This window comes from Lontra canadensis, unplaced genomic scaffold, assembly GCF_010015895.1.
Source record: "Lontra canadensis isolate GAN:19392208 unplaced genomic scaffold, GSC_riverotter_1.0 scaffold68, whole genome shotgun sequence".
Classification (NCBI taxonomy): domain Eukaryota; kingdom Metazoa; phylum Chordata; class Mammalia; order Carnivora; family Mustelidae; genus Lontra; species Lontra canadensis.
This window is the reverse complement of record NW_022631062.1, coordinates 878,843-901,918: the sequence shown is the minus strand read 5'-3', so window position 1 is coordinate 901,918 and position 23,076 is coordinate 878,843. Positions and strand designations below refer to the sequence as shown.

The window sequence follows — 23,076 nt, the reverse complement described above, 5'->3', positions numbered from 1 at the left end:
TCTCTTACCTTTTCTTCCATAGCCACGTCTCCCTTGGAACACAGCTAAGACAGTTCTCCACTTTAAATATATATATATTTTTTAATTTGAGAGAGAACATGCGTACAGGAGCGGCGGGGTGGGAAAAGGGAAAGAGGGAGGAGCAGGCTCTCCACTGGGCAGGGAGCCCCCACTTGGGGCTTGATGCCAGGACCCTGAGATCATGACGTGAGCCGAAGTCAGATGCTTAACTGACTGAGACATCCAGGTGCCCCAAGGCTTTCCACTTTTAAGAGCCATGTGACTAAATTAAGCTCACCTGCATAATCTAGGGCCCACTCTCAACCTCTAATTCCTTAAATTAATCAGACCTGCAAACTCCCCTTGTCCTGTAAGGTAACATTTTCACAGTTTCAGGGATTAGGACAGAGAGAGACATCTTTGGTAGCCATTATTCTGACCACCACACACAGCGATCGTTTCCTGTGACTGGGAGTGTCTGCAGGCCACTCCAGTATATTCCATCCATAGTCGAAGCAGCTGGAAGTGGCAGGAGGTGAATGCGTCAGGGGTGGCCCTCGACCGATGAGAGCTGGAGCCGGGTGGCTGACTACCAAGCTTCCTCACTCCTTGGTAGTTCAAGTCTGAGTCTGTCAGAGGTTTGAGCTCCATTGGCCAACACTTATGTGCTGCTCCTTCACAGGCCCTTTCTTGACCTTCCTCATTTCCCGGTCCCATTTCCTCACTCCCTCCCTGCACTTCCCATACTATGTCCCAGGATTTGCACACAAATCCTTGTCTCAGGGTTGCTTTGGAGCGAACACGAGCGAACGACGGTGCAACGCCTTTCGTGCCAGGAGCCTCATGACAGTTACAGTCCCATTTAACCCCATCCTCTGCCTCCTCACCAAATACCAAACAGACCCTGGAATTCAATTTGTGCCTCAAGTGTGGAAGCAGACAGCTAAGGATCTAGAAGGAGTGACAGGTGGCATCCCTGAAGCCAGAATAGTCATTTCTCCAAATTACAGAAAAACGAGAGCATTCCATCTATTGCAACTTGGAGTTGACATTGATCGAATATTCTATGCTACTGGGTATTCCAAGGAACTTGACGGGTTTCATAATACAATTCTATTTTCTATGTCCCTGAAATCAGGCCTGTGCTTCCGGCTTGCCTACTATCTTAGAATGGCGATGATGACAGATATCTTAAAACCTTCTCCTTCTACAGTCTAGCTCTCAATTGCTATAAAATTCTCCATGGTGATGCAGACTGTAGTTACATGTAAACACAACTGGATTCTCATAAGAAGATCAAATGGAACAAGAGAGAAGTCTGGCGCTTTCGTAATCACTGTTCTAATTTGTCTTCTATCAGTATTCTTCTTTGTAACAAGCTTTTTGAGGACAAAACACTTAAGCTGGAGTTATTCCCACCTGATTGAAGAATTATCACAATCGAGTGTAGCCTTTTAGAGAATAAGGGATCCTGGCTCCGCGTAGAAGCGCATATATGGAAATAGCCCTTATTTCCTTTGTTCTCACTCTAAGCTGCTGGACAAACCCTAGGGTTCGCTTATTCGGGTATTTTGTAGAAGGCTTGCTTTGTACAGAGTTCTGTTTTAGCTAAGGGGAAGTGGGGATATGACAACCGCTTGAAACCTGTTTCCATGCAGCTGTGGGGATCCATAAGAAGAAAAATGAAGTGCAAAACTTTTCTAATATGGGGAAGAGAATGTCAGGAACCATAGTACAATTACAGGTGGAGCTCTGGCAGTTCCTAGGAGTGGAAAGTACTTCTGGCCGATGAGGAGGGGCTATTCTCAAGGAGGAACTAGCATTTGTGCACTTAATTTCACCTTGCAATGTTAACTGTAAAGTATTCTAACCTCATCTTGTTATTGTGAATAAATAAGATAGAATTAAATAATTAAACAGGCAATGAAAATTCTGCTCTGTAAGGTGGCAGTCAGTGCTCACCAGAAAATGGCCTCATCCTACCTTGCCGACCCTATCTCTCATTTTCATCAGATGAACCCCAAGAGCTTGCCACACTGAGACGTTCAAGATGAAAGTGAGAGTCACTGATGTGGAAACCTCCTTTGATCTAAGGCAGAGGTTCTCAAGCAAGGATTATTTTCTCCTTGTCCCAGGGGACACTTGGCAACTTCTGGAGGCATTCTTGGTCCTCACAACTTGGGGGGTGGGCGGGAGACTATTTGTCCTGTTGCCATTGAGTGGGTAGAGGGCGGGATTGCTGCTAAACTTCCTACAGTGTACAGGACATAGCAGTTGCAGCGAAGAATTATGTGGTTCAAATGTCAACACCAAGGTTGAGAAGCCCTGATCTAAGGGTCAGAGACATGCTGTGCACACAGATGACTGTGGTTTTGAGAGAGAGAAAAAAAAAATTTTAGCTTCGTGATGGCAACCTGCTTATGAACAATGATACCACTCCTGTCAGGAGTAATTAGGCTAGTATAACACAAAAGATTACCCAGTCAGAAAAACATTTTAATTAGGAATTTCCTCTTTAGTCAGTTAGTTCTTTATGTAAGCTTTTTTTTTTTTTACACCAGTCAGTAAAAAATGCATCCAAAATATGGTTCTTTGCCCTGGTGAGAGGGGTATGAATTCTGTTGGGCATATAATTTAATTGCTTTTCAAGAAGTTGACATGAGTGTAAACATTAGGAGGTTAAGTTATTGAATGTTCCCACTTCATTTCACTCTGCTGCTGGATTTATTCAAGAGCAACAGAAGTCACACCAGAAATGAGCCCTCATGTTTTCTAGAGACAAGGCAATCCACTAGAGCAAAGTTCTTGATCCTGCCTGTACATTACCGTCCCCTGGGAGTTTCTTAAGTTCTCTGTGCCCAGATGCCACCCCAGACCAAATGAGTTAGTATTTTGGGGGAGTAGAAGACAAGTCAAGGCATCTTGATTTTTTAAAGACTTCCCGGGTGATTTCAACGTACAGCCAATTTTGAGAACCACTGTTGTAGAGGCTCATTTTCTTAGAATATCTCTTGTTGACCAGAAGGAGCGGCGGCATCACCTGGAGCTTGTCAGAGATGCAGACTGTCAGGCCCCAACCCAGACTCCTAGAATCCTAATCTTTGGTAGAACAGGATCCCCAGGAAATTCACAAGCACACTGACACTTGAAGCGCTGCTCTGAACGTACCACAAATAGTCCATTTAAAAAATGTATGCATATGGCAATAGGTGCGGTCTAAAACAAGGCCCATGACTAAGGCATAGGGAAATGGCCCAGAGCACAAAATAAAATGAATTGTCTCCTGACGAGAAATGTTAAGTTCATCATTATGGCCGCTTATGTTTACCTAGTACCTATGTTAATAGCTACTTACCTATTTTAATTCTGAAGGCTCTTAATCACATAGAAAAATCTAATCCTATGTTGCAGGTGTTTGGTTGGTTGGTTGGTTGGTTGGTTGGTTGGTTTTCTTAAGAGTAGCACTAGCTATTTGGTGGCTTGAGATTATCCTCCTGGTATTGGGAACCCAAGGAGAACTCCAGGCAACACCTTTGCCCGGAAGTGAGAAGGTGGCCTCTCAGCTCCACCGACACATGCACAAGGAGGAGACAGTATGAAATGCCATCCAGTAGAATGCATGCCAGGCTGAACAGTTTCACCTTAGTTAACAGCACTGAACTGTGCTCACATGTATGATGGTAAAATAATTGTTCTAAGTAGTCAGACGACTCTATTCTGGGAAGCACAAAATGCTTCGGATTAAAGTAGTTAGGCAGTGAGATTTTCCTAGGCAATTTAGGAGGTTTGTTAAATGTCGTACAGCCAATTCCTGGCTGCCAGACCTTAGATGCCTTAATTCGTCATTGAATCATCAAATGCTCTTTCACACTTCCTGTCTTTTAGGATAGACTGATAAAAGGAAAAAAAAAACATAAAAATCCCTGTCCTAAAGCCAGCTTGCTTCATCCCCACCAAGTACCCTGTCAACATGTTTCATTAGAGCACCCTTTTCTGGAAGAATTCTGCCATGTGAATTTCTGCCCTCTTAAAATATATATACCTTTTTCTCTTCAAACCCTACAAAGCAAGAGGTGAGAGAGAAGAATGGCGTAGTGAAATGAGCTTCTGCCAGGAGTCCCGCTGGCTGAATTTAGATCCTGGCTGGTACTCTAGTTGGTGGGTGATTTGGAGCTATTGTCAAATCACTCTAGGTCTTAGTTTCTTCATCCGTAAAAAGGGCCTAATAAAGCCCTTTCTCATGGAATTACTATTAGAAGTAAACAAGATTATGCATGTAACAACAGTGCCTTGCACACAGCCAACACTCATCAAATATTTTCTTTCTCTTCCCTTCACCTGTTTTTTTTTTAAAAAACCCTCAGGAAAATGTTATTGGACAGCCTCTAAAAAGCAGAGGCTGTTCATTATTCTTTCAATCTGATGAGCCTGTCATGTTGCCTGGTACATACTTGGTACTTGAGAAATATTTGTTGAATGAATTATTGGTTTCTGCTCAGGGCTTATAGCTCAGTGGTCTGAAAGTGGAAAACTAGCCAGTACTAAGTTATCAGAAGTAATGCCATTTCTTATGTGGGGCATGGCAGACGTAGACAGCTATGTCTTCTTAAGAATCCAGGCTACTGGCATCTCATGTCTAGCCCAACACACAGATCTGGAGGAAAAGGAACCGCCGGCTCCCTGCAATAGTATAACTGAGTTCTTTTGGTAACCTCATCTTCTCCTGTTCATGTAAAATGCCTCCGACTCTTTAAAATGATCCTATGTATTATTTTGATTACTTGCCCACTATTTAGTGCACAAAAGACTCACAATTGTATTATTAAAATCCAACCTAAAAAATGCAAGCATTTAGGAGAGAACAGAAAAAAGGTGTGTTTCCTGCTCAACGGGTAGCAGAAAAGCAGGAGGCAAGAGCCTTCTGGAGGGAGCTTTAATTTGAGCTAAGGAGGGAAGGTTGAATTTTCATGCAGCAGACAGACAAAAGTCAAAGAGAACCACTGGACAGAAAGAATGGGACATATAAAGAGCCCAGCACAACACCTGATACATAGTAGGCCATCTCTCAGATCTCCTGTGAATGCCCACCCAGAGCCTTCTTCAGCATGACACAGGACAGCTACAGTAAGTTCGGACAGAAGCATTGACTGTCAGGACTCTCCTGTGTATTTATTTAGAAGGTTCTCATTTCGATTTTCCCGTGAATAGCACATGCCTGTCATATGGTAGATGCTCAGTAAATACTTGAAGAATGACAACTGATGGTGACAGAACCAAGTAAGGCCATTCAACACAGTACTTTTCAAACTGTGGTGTATGACTGACTTGTGCATCATGAAGCTGGTCCAGTGGCTCAACACCAGTTCTTTGGAAAACTACAAATTAGGGGAAAAACTGAGAAATTATCAGAGTGCATCCTGTCTGGGAAAAGCCAATACCCCTTTGTGAAACTTTGGTTTCTGTTAGATATACTAACGCATGTGGGAGTGTGTGTATGTGTATATCCTGGTTGGCTGTGGGAAAGAGGCTTCCTACTTTGGGTCATGGCAAAAGAGTGCCTTCAGCCCTTATCAGGCCAAGCAGATGAGTTCACCAGATCTTCTCTGGTTTAAATCTCTGCAGACACACTTAGGAATCAGTCACAGATCGAGTCGCAGGGTCCTTATTTGGTTGCTATGATGGCAGGGATGGGAGGTGGCCCTTGCGTTAATTACTGCACCTCCCCCAAACTGCCTGAGCCACTGGGATGCCCGTGGCCCCGTGGGCTCATCACACAGTAACCTGTGCCTGCAACGTGAGAGCTGTTCCGTCCTCAGTGGGGTGTGACATCGGCCTTATCAGGAGGCACAATCTGAGGGGAGAAAAGGTACCTGCCCAGAACTTGTGTCTATTTTCTATGAAGATATATTTTCTTATAACCATGTAAGGTTTACTCTTTGCCTTTGATCATGACTGTTGCACTGACATCTTTGGAAAGGAAAAGGAGACTGATTCCCCATTATATGCCAAGTACCCTTCACACACTTTAAGACCCAGAAACTCAACTGGTTAACAGTTAGCTCAACAGAGAGCCGTATTATTTTCAAATTGTGCCTGATCTCTGTCTTCTGTGTTTACTGCAATCAATCTTCCCTCTGGGCCTATAGACAAGTTTCTGTCTGAAATCTTAAATCTGGTAACCATAGTAGTGAAGCAGAGAGAAAGGAAGATCTTGGGAATGTACTACAGATACTCCGGGGGGGGGGCGGAGAGAAACCAACCAGCCAACCAACCTCACTTTATGATTTTTCCATTTTCTTTCTTTTATTATTTTTTTTCTTTTTGGCAAGAGTTGCTCGTAAGAAGCTACAGTCAAAGTGCTAGTGAACCAGTGGTTGTAGGAAGGGAAGAAGAGAGCTAGGGCATAGATGATCTGCAAAACCAGACAATAATCTGGAATAATGAAGCATAGACCGTATTTCTGGTTCACTTTGCTGCTCTGAATGTCCTTGGGAAAAGCACTACAAAAGTGCCTCCCGATGCTTTACAGGGCTCATATGCTTCCGTAACTGCTCATTTTAAAACAGAACCTACAGTCCATATTCATTTGAGAAGATCTAGTTTACTGGGATCATTCAAATTCAGGAGGAAATAATGATTGGCCAGAGGAAGCAGGTTTCTAGTTGTTCACCTGCAGAAAAATGTGTTTGTTCTGTGGAAGATGAAGTGATGGCCCACAGATGTCTCTTTCCTCGGGCCATGCTTCACTGCCCCTCTGTCAAAGCCTCCTAATGCTTCTTCAAGTCATGCCTGGGTGATGCCATCATGACGTTCACCTGTCTCTTCCAAGTAGAGAGGAGGGGATCCAGGGCAACACTAGAGGTCCAGTCCCACTGATTGAGTTCTCAGTTCCTGAGTTTTACTGAGCTTCCGGCAGCAGCAACCAGCTTACCAAACCCTGACGGCCCACGGCATTGCCTCCTCTCCCTGTGAGCTCTTTTCAGTAGAAATCAAGCAGTGGGAGGGAAGAGAAGAGGTGGCTACTTGGAGGGTTGATCTTATTCCCTGTGGCCTGTAGGCTTCAAAACTGAATGAAGATAGGACTCTATGAATACAGTGTGTTGACCTCCAGAAATACACCATTCAGGGCCTAATTCTTCATATAATGTGAGGTTATATGTTACTATTTCAGGGGTTTCATTATTCCATAGTCTGTATTTTATATATTCTATATGAGAATCTTATTTAAAATTATAACAGTAGTAAGGGACCTGTTGCTTAAATGAAACCCTTAGAAATAATGAAATAAAATACTGTGCAAGTCAAAGATAATTGAAAGAGAAAATATACCTGAACCAATCTGTTTCTGTGGGGCTGAGTATAATAGAGAAGGGTTTCTCAAAATGGGATCAGAATGACTAGAAACATCCAAGAGGTCAAGAAGGGTCAGAGCAGGGCACAGCTTATTGAATACATCTTTCCTGCACATGGGTCAGCACCTTCCATGTGTTTTGTCCTCCTAGACTTCTTATCTTAGTAATTTTCATATGATCAGAGATGACCACAGTAGGTAGGTACAGAAATGGTAATCTAGTTGCTTAACTGACCTGTTAAGTCTATACCCAACATCTCTAACAAATGGTTTGAACATCTCTAGCAAGAAGGAATTAATTACCTCCCAAGGTGTTGTGCTCCATGTCCAGTCACAGAGTTGTTAAAAGTTCTTCTTCACGGTGAGTTGACTTCTGTCTACCTGTAATGTCAACCATTTTTTTCTGATTAGCAACCTGGGAGCCATTAATACAAATGCTCTTCACTCTTTTGAAAACCTCTGTCATGTGAACCAGGCTCATCTGTTTCCAAGGCCAGCCTCTCCTTTTCCTTCTGTGGTTCCTCAAGTGGTATGCCTTCGGGAACATTCTGCATGCTTGCACCTTACTCTGTCCTCAGGCTATTTTGTTTGTATTTCATACCCCTTTTCCTACTCAATGACCCAAGCACAACAGTCCATAAGCTGGGATAACCATGACATTCTCTCTTTCAAGAATTTGAATGAAGAGTACTCTAATTAAATGATAGATGATAGCAAGGACTTGAGTTGACAACGTCCCCATAGGTTTGAGGCTGGGTTGGCCCAGCTGGAATATGCATAAATAAAGGAAGCTGAAAGGAGAAAAACTGAAAATGGGAGAGAATAATGGCCATGAGAGATTGAGAACAATCTCATTTCCTGACTTGATCACTGGAGTTCCTGGGCTGGGGAGCCCTGCTCACACCATCATCAACATCCTCATCATTACTAACATTTATTGACTATATACTATATATCAGGCACTGTTATAGGCCCTTAATATGCATTATCTCACTGAATCCTTTCCAAAACCCTAAGGGAAGTTGTCACTATTTCTGTCTTACTGCAAAGGAGACTGAGGTATGCAGAGGACTGAGTCCTCTAGCCAGCTCCCACACTGGTTAGTGGCAGGGCCAAGATTTGAAACCAGGATACAGGGCACTGCTTCTGGATCCTCGGAGACTCAGGAGATTTTCTTACAATACTTTTTATAGTAATTTCTTGAAGAAATTCCCCAATTATTTAAGCCACCATGAAGCAGGTTTCTGTCCTTTGTAACAAATCCTCCCTGATTAAAATACAGAAATTTTAAAAGATACTAACTCCTGGCCAAAAGGCACAGACAAGTGCCTTTGTGATGTTGTATAGTTGCCTTTAAAAAGTAGGCTCAGTTGATGAAATAAGGCTTCCTCTTGACATGGCTCACTTTTCTGGAACACTCATGTATATCTTCCAGAGACAGGGCATTTCATGGTGCTAATAGAGAAAGGATGACATTGAACTTCTCCTTAGCTACTCCAGCCTAACATTACCTCTTCCCTATTATCCTATTGGTCTGTACATTCCTTTACCATAGCACATACCACATTCTATTGGAATTATTTTTCCGTGTCTGTGTTTCCCAACCTTAGCACTATTAAGATTTCAAGCTAGATAATTCATGCTTTGCTGTGGCCAAGTGTCCCGTGCGCTACAGGATGTTTAACAATATCCTGGCCTCTACTCACTGGATGCCAATAACACCACCTCCTCCTCCCTTATGACAATCAAAAGTTCTCCAGGCATTGCCCAATATCCCCTGGTGGGTAAAATCACTCTTGGTTGGGAACCACTTGTCTACACGTTCTAAACCCCCTGCTGACTTCAAGGGCAGGACTCTTTTTCATCCTCATTTCTTTTCAATGTTTGGAACATTATGATGCTTAATAAGTATTTTTTTAAAGATTTTATTTATTTATTTGATAGTGAGTGAGAGAGAGAATGACAGGGGAGAAGGTCAGACGGAGAAGCAGACTCCTCATGGAGCTGGGAGCCCGATGCGGGACTCGATCCCGGGACTCCAGGATCATGACCTGAGCCGAAGGCAGTCGCCCAACCAACTGAGCCACCCAGGTGCCCAGATGCTTAATAAGTCTTAATTGAATAAAACTATAGTAACTTGCATTAAAATGGTGTTTTGTACTTATAAGCCTGGAGTACCTGTATTATCTGTATCTGTCTGGGTTTAGTCAGGAAAACAGAGACACTAAGCATACTACCAGAATAAGGGGCTTAATATAGAAATCAGGGTTTATATAAATATGAGAGTCACTACAAAAATGAAGCTCTGGAAGGGTATAGTCTGAAGAGAGGACTTTAACCTGAAGCTCTGGGTAGAAAAGCAGGTGTTCACAGGGAAACCTGAGAAGCCACCATATCCAGCCTGGAAAGTGAGATCATAAAATGGGAGACCACAGAAATATCTGGAATTCTACTATGTCTAATAAAGCAACCTCATCTGACGCCCACAGGCCCCCAAATAAAATAGCCTCCGTCTCCCTTCCACCTCTGAAATCTCTCAAATTCTTCTTACTGACAAACCTTAACATAGAACCCATCAAGAAGGGAATTGTGGGAAGTGTAGTTTTCCCCAGCCTTAAGGCAGGCTCTTCAACAGGAATGGCAGTGTCAGGTAAACGACAGCTAATCCTAATAACAGATATCCTGAGCCACTTTTTGACACCAAGTGCACGTGCATGCTTGCATGTGCACACACACAGGAGCAGATAATGGTCCAGGGAATCTGTCAGTCACAATCATCCAAGTTAGGAAGCAAGTAAGTGTGATTTTGTTGCTGCTCCTTTCTTGTTTTTAATTTGGCAGAGGGCTCATCCTCTGATCACCCGTCCCCTTCAGTCGGTGCTCTGTAGACAGTCGCAATGTTCACTTTGTTTGCACCCGGAACAGATGGCAAACTATGTTAATAATCAAACAGCTCATACTCCAGATGGAAGATATTCCCCTTCATGCTTCTTAGAATTTCAGGTGTCTTGTGAGCATTCTTGCTAGACCAGAATTGACAGAGATTACAAGGAAAGAATTTCCAGACACAAGGCATTGCTTCACTCTTGAGGAATCGAAGCCTCACCAGCATGTTACCAAACTTCTAAACTACTCTCTAGGACTACAGCCGACATGAAGTAAAAACATTTCTGCTTTGTAGCTTTTGAGCCAGAAGTCAAACAATTACTTTTAAACAATCTTCCAGTCCATTAAAAACATGTCACTTTAAAGAAAATTAGACTCCAAGTATACACTGAAAGTATATATATACTTCAAAGACTGCATGGCCCATGACATCTAAGATATTTACTATCTGACTCTTCACAGAAAAGGTGTGCTGACATGTGGACTGTAAGGAGGGCAGTGGGAGTTAAGGTCTGAGAGGTAAAGGGGACATTGCAAGGACTTGTCTTACCGACTGAGGTGAGATCCACTGGAGAATTTTGAATTAATGAGGATCTCCCTTATCTCACATTTTAACAGGATCCCTCGAGTTGGGGTCCTGAGACTAGACTCAATTGTTGGGAGGGAGGATCTAGAAGCCAGGGAACCAGGCAGAAGACTATTACAGGAGTTCTGGTGGGAATGATTCTGAGCATCCACCGTTGGGCAACTCACACCAGCATGCAACACTGGAGGTAGTTAAAGGTGACTAGATTCTGGTTTGGAGATGGGGCTGACTGGACTTGCTGGTACTCCCACACAGGTGCAAGGGAGGCCAGAAAATGCAGTCTTCCCATGTGCAACATACGGGACCGGCTAAGACAGGGCCTCTTCAGTAGGGGTGATTTTGTGATGTCTGGCAATGTCTGCAGACATTTTCCCATTATCGCAACTTGCAAGGAAGGACGCTACTTGCGTCTAGTGGGTAGCATCCAGGGATACTGCTAAATACTCTAAAACATACAATCACCTGGTCCTAAATGTCAATCGTGCTACAGTTAAAAAACCCTGAGCTGAGCTAAAGGAAGATCCACCACTGGAGGAAGAGAGAGAGTTGGGTTTTTGTAGACAATCAGGAGTTTTAGCCCAATGCCATCCCTGGGCCCCAACTCCTGCAAGGTATTCGTAGACTGTGGTAGGCTCAGTTTTGGAATCCCAGCTCATACCACAACTGAGGCCTGTCCGTCCTCCTTGCCCACATATTCCCCCCATCACTGGAGGTAAGCTTTGTCCTGCATAGGAGGCCCTGTGGGCTTTTATTTTCACCTGGAGACTTACAGAAATAACACGTGACCCAGGCAAGGAAGGAAGTTGTGCGAAATGATAGCTAAATGATGTACGGCTCCACAGGGCACACATTCATTTGTTTTAAGACAAAATGTTCCATTAATTGGAATTTCACAACGTGAAAACAATGTTTGGTGATGACATAGATTTACAGGAATTATATTCTGTTCATCAAACCCAAATGGATGGCATGTGAGCTCAGACACCCTTCATGTTATGCAAACACTCTTTAGTCTTTTGCTATGGGTGATAACTGATAAGGTCTAATTTATTTGGTGAAATATTTGCATATATCTAACATGTACTATCTTTTCATTTACCTAGCATTATTATTTTGACTTGCAAATAGATGCATAAATGAAAAATGTTTTTGTATTCTGGCATATTTGTCTATGCCATTTATTTTCTTTGCAAATGAGCATACATTGTTTACTAAGATTGTTAATGAGTTTGATCTAAATTTATGTATTTTCACACTATCTAGGCTGCTCACTAGCTTACCAGTGAACCAAAAAAATGGACAGTGTCTCAAAAATAGACCATAAACACCTCAGTGCTTGAGTGGCATTGTTAAGTTTAAATTTGCCCTACTTTTATGTCAGGTCAATATGCAAAAATAAGCGACATGATAAGCATGATAAATAAGCAAGGAAAGCATTTTTTTATTATAACAGACTTTTTTTCTACTATTCATTTAAGAAGCATTTTCTTTATATACATATATTCGACATAGGAAGCTTCAGCCAAATATCATTCTAAGTACAAGGGTTATCAAAATATGAGAAACTGGGTCCCTATACGTGAAGGTCATCAAGGAATCTGACACGTAAACAGCTGATTTTAATATGATCAGCAGCAGATTCTGTTATAGAAGCAGGTACCAGATGCTTCTGAGGAGAAACTCATGACACAGCCTTAGGGATCAAAAATGGGCATCTTGGGGGCACCTGGGTGGCTCAGTGGGTTAAGCCTCTGCCTTCGGCTTGGGTCATGATCTCAGGGTCTAGGGATCGAGCCCCACATCGAGCTCTCTGCTCGGCAGTGAGCCTGCTTCCCCACCTCTCTCTGCCTGACTCTGCCTACTTGTGATCTCTGTCAAATTAATAAATAAAATAAAAAAAAATAGGCATCCTGAATGGCATGATGGCAGAGTTGGGTCTTCAAAGATATGCAGGAGCTTGCCAGGTGAAGAGAGGGGAGGGGCTTTCAATGCAAAGGGAAGCAGTTGACTAAAATCACAGATCATGGAACCCCATGAGAGAAGTAGGTATAAGGCAGGACATAGGGGACCTTGAATGCCACACAAAGGAACTTGGGAGTGGTCATTAAGGAGATGAAACTGTTGAAAGCCATGAAGTTTGGGAATAGAAGCAGTGGGTCAATGGCGTTCCCTCAATCCCACAACAGCCGAAAGCGGGGCTGCTTCAAAATTTGTGGGGCCCGGTGCAAAATGAAAATGTGGGGCCCTTGTTCAAAAATATTATGAATTTTAAGATGCCTCTAGCAAAGCATGAAACCAAGTATGGGCCATTCTAAGCACTGGGCCAAGTTGTGACTGCACAGTATGCATGCCCACGAAGCCAAACCTAGCAGAAACTATCAGGGCAAGGGTAGGAAGAAGATATTAAGACCCTTATTTACATACTCTCTGGTCTCTGGTTGGGAAGAAAACTCTTAAACATATCAACCAGCTAGAGATTAGCCTTAAGGCAACGTACTAGCCAGCATTATAGTCCTATACTCAAACTCAAAAGATGGCCAAATGACTAATTTCCTCCTTTTGAAAAGGAGGAAATGGGAGAGCAAAAATCCGAGGGACTCTCCTAGCCCTACACATTTAGGAGATAGTAAAGATGTGAATTCAACCGAAGTCTTTCAGATTCCATTCTAGTGTTTTCCTCTGCTCCTCTGCAATATCAAGGCTATCATGTCTGTAGTGAGAGGGGTAGGAATGGAAATTCTTAGAGGCTGCAGAAAGGACTGCAATTGGCAAAGAGAGGGAGATCAACTAAGAGGCAATCACTATCTCCTTCTCTGCCCCAGGGAGCGTATCCTTTCTAAGCCTTTATTCAGAATCAAGAGGATCACGGCCAGCACAGGACCAGCACTGTACCAGGGAACAGGGTTCCAGAGATGACTTTAGCACACTCTCAGGAGCTCACCCTCCAGTGAATGAAGACAATAAGACAAATCAGCTACCAAAATCCAGAGTTTCTGACTACCCAATTTTTAATATAACTGGGAAGAAAAATTTTAAAATAATAATAAAAAGGAAAGTCGAGAATGTAGTCTAAAAACCAATAGGTAGTGAAAGAGTCTTTTCCAGGTGGGGGCTATCGTAGATGATTTGCACATTGCCTGGGGTATCTCGGCTATATTACTGTGGATACCCTCACCAATTCTGGAAATTCTAGGCACATCTGACCACCAGTCCACCCTTGTACATATCTCAGGGTGTGTCTTGTATTATTCTCTATGCCCCTCCACCCCGGAAAAACCCAAGGTCTTATTCATCTTTTGCTTCCCATGGTTCTGAAAATAAAGCTCTAAGCAGGTGGCATGGTTTGCAAGGCCCTATATGACCCAGCCCCGCTCACTTGTGAAACCTTGTCTCACCCCACTTTGCTCCCACACTCCGGGAGCCACCCCACCATCTCTCCGTTGCAGCAGACCCTCCCATCTCAGACATCTCCCCACTCTGCCTACACCTCTTTAATGCCTTTGCTTTTTTCAAGTCTGTAACAAAATCGCACTTCCTCAGGGAAAAGCTTCTCCCATGTGCCAGATGAGACCAGGCCTCCCATTAATAAACTCACATAGCATCCTATAACTTCTCTCCAGAGCCCTTGTCATAGTTAGCAATTATGTATTCCTGTGATTAGTTTAATTTACGTTTGTCTCCATCTCAGGACTGTGTATTCTTTGAAGGCCATAACTTGATCTCTTTTGCTTACTTACCACTGGATCCCTCACAAATGGCCCAGTGCCTGGCATCTCCTTCAGCATTTTCTGTCAGAGTACTCAATCTGAGATTAGAGTACTCTAATCAGAGTACTTTCTCCACCATGCATCTCTCTTAAGTTGCTTGCCTCGACTGTTTTCCTCCAAAGCACCCATCTTTATTTGTGTATAAGTGGGTAGGAGTACTGTGCATGTGAATACCCGTATGTATAAATGTGTGTGTATGGAGAAGTGTTTGTGTGTTTGCATGCATAGTTTCTTTACTTGGTACTGTGGGTTTTCCCCAAGAGACTGTAAACTCCAAAAAAGTAGAAATTTTGTCTTCTTGTTTACTGCTGTATGCCTACCATACACCTGGCATATAACAGGTCCTCAATGAATCTTTGTTGGAAATACAAATATATGATGAGCAAGGGCTCAAGAAATGAATACCAGAAGTTCCTTGTGCAGAAAGTAACATGAATGATATACTGCATTGAAAAAGAGCTGCTGCAAAGATAAACTTTTTTTGGGGGGGGGCAATTGGTATTTACTGTCTACCCAGAATGACACTGAGGCTTTTAATTCATTTTACCAGGTATCATTAAACAGCAAAGGGTTATATTTGGTTTACTTTACTTCAAATTTGTTGTTCTACAAAGTTCAGTCAGATTCTTCATCCATAATCTTCAACGAAGCTATTTGGGATTTGATAGAGACAAATTTATAAAAATCACAGACTTTCAGAGTCTTTGGAATCAGACAGTTTTGGGATCAGACAGACCTGAATTTGAATCTCAGCTTCAACAATTATTAGCAATATAACTTTGGAAAGCCACATAACTTCCCTCAGTCTCAATTTTCCCTGGAAGCATGTGATTTCCATTGTCAGTTTGGTGAAAGGACTTACTGTAGTTTTAAGGGCTTAGTGCATAGTTATAATCAGTAAATTATTCTTACTTATTATTCATATCGATCCCCAAGTCCCTGTGACTCAAAGGAGGAAATTGAGGCCACAAGAATTAAGAATCTCTTAAGACCATCTTTCCTGCCCAAGTCCAGGTGTTAGAAATCAGCAGGCCTTACAATTAAACATTATCCAGCCTTCATTTGATCAGGGGTCTTTTGTTCAGTGATGGGGTAGGGGGACCTGCTGTGTTTGGGCTCACAGTGGTGTTTTTTCTTTTAAGAGGTGGGGGAATAGCGATGGGGGGAAGAGAGAGGGAGAATTTTATGGAGGCTCTCTGCCCAGTATGGAGCCTGATGTGGGGCTCAATCTCACAACCCAGATCATGACCCGAGCTGAAATCGAGAGTCGATTGCTTAACCGACTGAGCCACCCAGGTGCCTCACCATGGGCTCACACTGTTTTCTAAGAAGGGCCAGAGACTCCATTATGTTCTTGCACTGATTGAGGCTCACTGCAACCTGGAGTTCCAATGGAGAAATTTCCTATTCCAACAGAAGAGAGACTCAACCCAATCAAAGAATCTGGTTGAGAAATGTGATGGAAAGAGGTTTTCCCTACACCAGTTTTTAGAAACCATTTTCTTTCCTCCTTTCCTGGGCATAAAACAAAAATTGTAACTATGGGCTCCCCTAAAATCTTTCATTTTACAAATACCATGTTCTTTAATTATATTGAAATCATTTGCTTATGGCAAAAAATTCACTACAGTGCAATTCTGGTGAGCTTTAGTTTCCATTTCACATCTAGACAAGAATTATTCCAAATACAGGAATGAGTAAATTTTACAATAAGTAAAACTGAGGCATGAATTAAATAAAATAACAAATCTCAAATGAATTACATAGCGCCATGACAGTGCTTCATATGGCAGGATGGGATTTAAGGATATTTACTCAAAGTGGGATATAGAAATTGAACGTAATGAAGGTTTGGATGATTCATTTTCTGTGAAAATTTAATCAGTGAATAACAAAACAGAGGGAGCTAGAAGTATTTACTGTTCAAAGTTACTGAACATAGTGGGTCAGCAGCGATACTTACCTAATTGGTTTCCTGGCTAATTAGAAGTGGAGAATATATGCCTAAAATTCTTTCCTTACTGGGAAGATCTGATTCTCCCTGTTAATATGTTCAACTAAGCTGTGCTTACAGATTGTTCTTTCTTTTAACTTTAGCTTACCCATGACTCAAGCTCATCTCCATTTTACCCTCATATAGGAATCTTGCCATATTACCATAACATTTTATTCTGAACCTGCTATAAAGGCAATTAGTCATTCATTATAACACAAAAATTCAAATTGGTTGCAATTACGTTTTCTGAATCAAAACCATACCCTTTGATGTGGATAATTTAAGGTTCTATATTTAAAATGCATTGAATGAGTCATAACGGTAAATAAGAAGACCCTTAAACTAGCATTCATATCTCTTGCATGTGAAAAATTAAATGGATAATTTCTACCTAGGACAAATTTATTTTTGTGTGGAGAATTTTAAAGAATGGGTTTAATTAGCTGTAACTATGCTCAGAAGCATAATTTGAAGTACCGTTGAATGAATGAGGAAAGTGTTTTCAAGAATAGGAAAAAACCTTCTTAAAATTCCCTTTTGTTCATTACTCAACAAACGTTTATTAAGCAGTCACAGTTTGCCAGGCAATGTACCACTTAATGATAACCTAACCTGGCATCCTTCTACTCGAGCTCTGGTACTTAATTGAATGAGTTAATCTCTTTGGCTGTCCATTCACAGTATGTGAGGAAAGACTACAGAAAGTAAATGAATGAGTCGGTCTGAAAAGAAACATGGATGTGGGTATTTAGGTTTCCTTTTGTTCTGCGTGCTAAAGCACGTTACTAGCTAACCACCTTTTCTATTTCTTCAGGGATCCAGGAATTTAAAAAGAATCTTATCTCACTCAGACAGTGATCTATATGCTTAATCATGACTTTCTAAATGTTTATAGAGGTGAGAACAGCAATTTATAAGATTCTACAGATATGGAAAGGAAAAAAGACACAGTAAATTTAGGTAGATAAGGGGAAATGCACTTTGAGGAATAGTTCCCATTCGAAAAGTAATTTTAGACTTAATAACATAGAATAGGTCCAGCATTTTAGAGCTGGCCCTTAAAGCTCATCTAGGTCACTGGTTTCCAACCTTCCGCATTAGAGTTACTGGATTTTAAATCTCCCTAGAAACTTTAATTCACTTGGTCTGGATGGGGTTAGGAGGGGAGGCGGGCATGCATATACTTGTAAAACATCCCCAGCAGTCAAAGCTGAAACCCACAGATCTAGTCTAGCCTTGACATTTTTGGTATGAGGTCCCCAAGGCCTGCTTTTAATTAATTCTTTATTCTTTTTAAGTAGGCTCCATGCCCAATGTGGAGCCCAACCCAGGGCTTGAATTTACAACCCTGAAACTGAGTCCTGAGCTGAGATCAAGAATCAGATGCTTAACCGACTGAGCCACCCAGGCAACCCCCTGAGGTCTTTAAAGAATAAATAGCTTGCTTAAGATCAACACAGCTTAAAACCCCTGGAGCGTGACCTGTAACCCAAATATCCAAATTCCTACTCTGTATCTCTGTCTACAAAACCAACTGGCACTGTTTCTACTTCTCTCACTCAGTAGTTGATATCTAATTACCAGTTAGTAATAGAAAGTCCAAGAGAGCGTATAACCCATGGGCTCCCAAGTCTTCTCCGCCTAATGACCTGTGTTTTTCCTTTCTTGCTGAGTACTGAATAAGTCTTCTGATAACACTGTAATGATTAATATATCTGTTTACTCCACATTTTAAAATACTTATTTAAAGCTTTTGCATCTATAAAATATATCAATCACATTTTAAGGCAAAGAAAAAAGATTCAATATTTGAAGCTAAGTACAATTAAAGTCTTCATTATTGAGCTTTGGGCACATGAAAGTACTCTAGTGTCAGGCTGGGTTTTCTTAGCCAGCTTCCTTATATGATAGTATCTTTAGGTTGAACACTTCCACTGGGTTCTTACAGCTCCATGCAAGGAGGGTGCTTGTCCAACTTCATCAACTGCTTCTGAGTACCTAGCAGAATGTCTGCCATAGACTCAACACTTTGTTTTCATTGTCACATGAAAAATCCTTTAATTTATTTTGTTAAGAAATGAGATAGAGTGTCTTAAACCAACTCATATAGAACAATGCCATATAAATTAAAGTACTTGAGAAATGATTTTATAAAGGAGTAGCTTTACAGTTACTTTATTATAAGATCTTTGGCCTGATTTTCCTGACATAAATTTGTCCTTGCTGTACCATTTGGATTACAGTTGGGCTCTCATTCATAGTATGTTAAAGTACTTCACTCCATATATCTTTTACACATGGCTGAAGGCACAACCGATATGCAATAAACACTATGAAATAAAATTCATACCAAGTTTTCTTGTGTTTTGGGAAATATAAGCACTGGTATTATCTGGCAAAATAAAGAGTGCGGTGCCTTTGGTGACTCACAGGGGTTGAACAGTATTATGGAAGGCCTTGAACTCATTTTAAAAGATGATTCAATTGGTGGCTATTTAGAACAAAATTTTTATTTTTATTATTTATTTATTTGAGAGAGAGAGACAGACAGACAGACAAAGAGTGAGAACACAAGCGAGTGTGGGGAGGAACAGAAACAGAGAATCTCAAGCAGACTCCACACTGAGTACGGGCCAAACACAGGGCTCCATCTCATGACCCATGAGATCACGCATGACCTGAGTTGAAAGCAAGAGTTGGTCACTTAATTGACTGAGCCACCCAAGCACCCCTAGAACTAAATTTTTATTAATCAGGTCATTTCAATCCTACCTTTTCAACTCCACCATTTTGACCCAACCACACATCAAGATTCCATGCTCTACAAAAGCTATTTGCACTTTACCCTAATGTTGCAGTTTTTCAGTGTTTTATCTAATTCATGTAGAAATAATCAACATAAAAAAGTATGGAGGTGTCTCAAAAAGCTAAAAAAAGAACTACCATATGATCCAGCAATCACACTATTAGATAGGTACCCAAAGAATAAAAAAAAACACTAATTGAAAGGGATACATGCACGCTGAAGATTACTGCAGCATTATTTACAATAGCCAAGTTATGGAAGCAGCTCAAGTGTCCATTGATAGATGAATGGATAAAGAAGATGTGATACATACAGATATACATGCACACATATTGGAATATTACTAGGCCATAAAAAAGAGTGAATCTTGCCATTTGCAATGACATGGACGGAGGTAGAAAGCATAATGCTAAGTGAATAAGTCAGTCAGAGAAAGACAAATAGCACATTTTACCCATATGTGGAATTTAAGAAACAAAACAAGTGAACACAGGGAAAAAAAAAAGAGAGATAGAGAAACCGAGAAACAGACTTAAATATAGAGAGCAAACTAATGATTACTAGAGGGGAGGTGGGTGGGGAGATGAGTGAAACAGATGATGAGGATTATGAGTACACTTATCATGATGAGCCCTGAGTAATGTAGAGAATTGTTGAATCTCTGTATTGCACATTTGACACTAATATAACACTGTATGCTCACAATACTGGAAATAAAATAAAACACTTAATTAGGGCATCTGGGTACCTTAGTCGGTTAACTGTCTGCCTTAAGCTCAGGTCATGATCTGGTATCCTGAGATCAAGCCCTATGTCGGGCTCCCTGCTCAGCAGGGAGTCTGCTTCTTCCTCTCCCTTTGCCCCTCCCTCTGCTCCTTCTCTCTCTGAAATAAATATTTTAAAAAAGCTAGATTGCCTAAAAAAAAAAAAAAACTGACACCAGACAATTAGCCATGGAAGAAATATTCACCACGGCACAGTGAATGTTTAATCTGGAGGGAAAACAGGTATACAGTTAGGGGGTTAATCTTAGGCCTAACATGAACATTAAAGCCAATGTTAATGGAAGGAACTAGGCTTTGAATGGGCCACAAAACTAAAAATTCCTAGCTCAATGCCAGGTACATAGCAGGGATTCAGTAAATGATTTTTTGAATGACTGAATGATGCGTGAGTAAATGAATGAGGGGACCTCTATATAGATGTAGGATATAATATTTGGATTTGGAGGCTTGGCTTTAAAACAGTCCATTCAAAGTTACAGATTAATAAACTAGATTTTGGGAAAGTCAGTGCTAAATATAAGTGTTTCTGTTTCTTAATTAAAATGACCACAAAGTCGTTATTCTTACTCTTAATTTCTCAGCCTGAAAGTTAATGAACTGTATCTGTTCCATGAATAATTGAGTTGAACTTGAAAGAGAACTCCACATTCCAAAAGCCTCCCACACTACCAGTTAACTGTGATTTATCCTTTTACTTCTGAAGAATTTTAAGCATCTTCCATCTGATTTGACTGACAACCAATCTGTGCTTCCTCTGTCTTTATTCTCCCAGGAAGAAGATGTTACTCGTGAAAGTCGTTTTAATTTCAGTGGTTATGGGATGGGTCACTGCCTCCAAGTGAAAGATGGAACAGCTGTCAAGGCCACACCTGCCAATCCGCTCCCACAACCTCCAAAAGATGCAGATGCCATCAAGAAGAAGTTTGTGGACCGGGCAAAAAGAATTGACACGATATCTCGAGCTGCCTTCCCATTGGCCTTCCTCATTTTCAACATCTTTTACTGGATCACATACAAGATCATTAGGCATGAAGATGTCCACAAGAAATAGATGTGCCCTTCAGACCCTGGACTTTCTTGCCTAACTGTTGTGCTTGTAAATACACAGTGAAATTGTCTTTATATCACTTTGACAGAGGAGGAGACTGGGGGAGGGGGGCGGGAAGATCATGAGGGCAGGTTTCCTGGCACCTACATGAATAAAGATAAGTTATCTGGGCAATGAAGGAAAATGTTTGCACAAAATTAAGGTGTTGCAGAATCACGTGAGCATAATTCCCTTCATAGTCTTTAGCATTGTTCTTTCAGATGATGTATTAATTAGACATGAGATGCAAGGTCAAGTTCTTGAAACGCTATTTGTCTTTGGTTTGGTTTGGTTTTGACTAATTCTGGTACAGAAAAGTTAGCTTAAACCACACACACACACACACACACACACACACACGCAGAAAATGCTTACCATCTGACCATAGTGACTAGCCTATAGTGAGTCAAGGACCAAACTTTTTCAGGAAAATGCTGCCTCGTTTTTAAAACAAGTACTCTGAGCTACGTTCTTTACAATGTCTGTAATTAGTGTTTCACCTGAGAAATCCTTTTGTGGGTCGTCAATTATTTCTACTTATTGAGAAAACAACAACAAAAAACAAACACCAACCACAAAGAACATATTTCTACTTTACTGTCCGTGTAGGTGTGCAGTTTAATATTATTTTTCTTTCCTAAATGTAATTTGAGGGTTTAAATTGTGTGTTGTGTAACTGGTTTGATAGTATACCCTCTTGAAAATAAGTGCCCATTTATTTTAGATCCCTATCAGCACACTGTATTTTTTTCGCTTTGGCTATATTTACATGTGACTTTAACTGCTCAAGTGTGACTTAGCCATTGCAACCTCTCGGCCACAGTATTTATGGAGATGGTGTGTCCTGAATGGTATAGCTCATATTAGCTTGAACTTTCCATTTCTGCTCTCATTGTAGGTGTAACTACTAGTCTTAATGTCAAATGACCCATGATTTCTACTGTCAATCAAGTGAATATCGTTTTAAATATCCTTAACTAACTTAAAGAATTTTAAAATTGTACTGTGATTTTCATAACCCGTTGCCTTTTTGGTACCAGAGCTACGTGGTTTGAATCCTGGCTACATGTTTTAAGTAAGAAAAAAAAAAAGACGTATTTTTGCTTACTCAGATAAAAGACAACCTGTAAAAATATAATGAAAAACTTAAATTTTACATGTGCTGTAAAAGGGATTATTAAAATATTTGTTCAATTTCAATAAAGCTAAGTGTGCCACAGAACTTCCCTAAGATTCTTTCCATTCTTGCACCACAATGAAAGTAAGTTAAGTGACAATGGTAACTTGGATTTTTGTTTCTGGTTTTTCTCATAAACTTAAAACACTTACAGCTATGGTGATATGTCCTAACATAATAGTAAGGTGTCCCCAGGAAGAAAGAAAAAATATTATTCTCATTGTAGAAACAGAGAAATGAGGATGTGGAACTACTGGTAGTCACTGTGGGCAGAATATAATACTGGATACTTCATATGAGCTCTGAGAAAGTTCCAAGAACACTGAGGAATTGTGAAATATCAAAATGAAAAGAAATTTAAAAGAACAATCTGTTCACCTAGCTATCCTGGTCTTGTCAGGAATGGAGTTCTATCATGAAAAAGAAATGCTGAAAACCTCAGTGAAGCAGGGGAAATTCACCTTAACCCCTTACACATTTGACTTAACCATCATTAATATTTTCAGATAAGATGCAGATTTTTAAGTTGATGTTTATGGCCTTTTAAACCCATTCAAATAATGAATCATTTCCATAGAGAGGAATATTGTAGAATAGCTAAAAGCAGGAATTTTTCAGATAGAAAGACTAACTTG

General features: G+C 40.9%; 1 protein-coding gene across 2 annotated transcripts in view; it reads left to right on the top strand.

The window, feature by feature from the left end:
• GLRA2 (glycine receptor alpha 2) overlaps nucleotides 1-22,355 on the top strand; it is a 177,026-nt gene extending 154,671 nt beyond the window's left edge. For both annotated transcript variants that reach the window (XM_032880155.1, XM_032880154.1), the window contains exon 9: nucleotides 20,950-22,355. In XM_032880155.1, coding sequence (XP_032736046.1) covers nucleotides 20,950-21,228 — 279 coding nt within the window. In that variant the 3' untranslated portion in view covers nucleotides 21,229-22,355. The remainder of the gene's footprint in view (nucleotides 1-20,949) is intronic.
• Nucleotides 22,356-23,076: the final 721 nt, after the last annotated feature.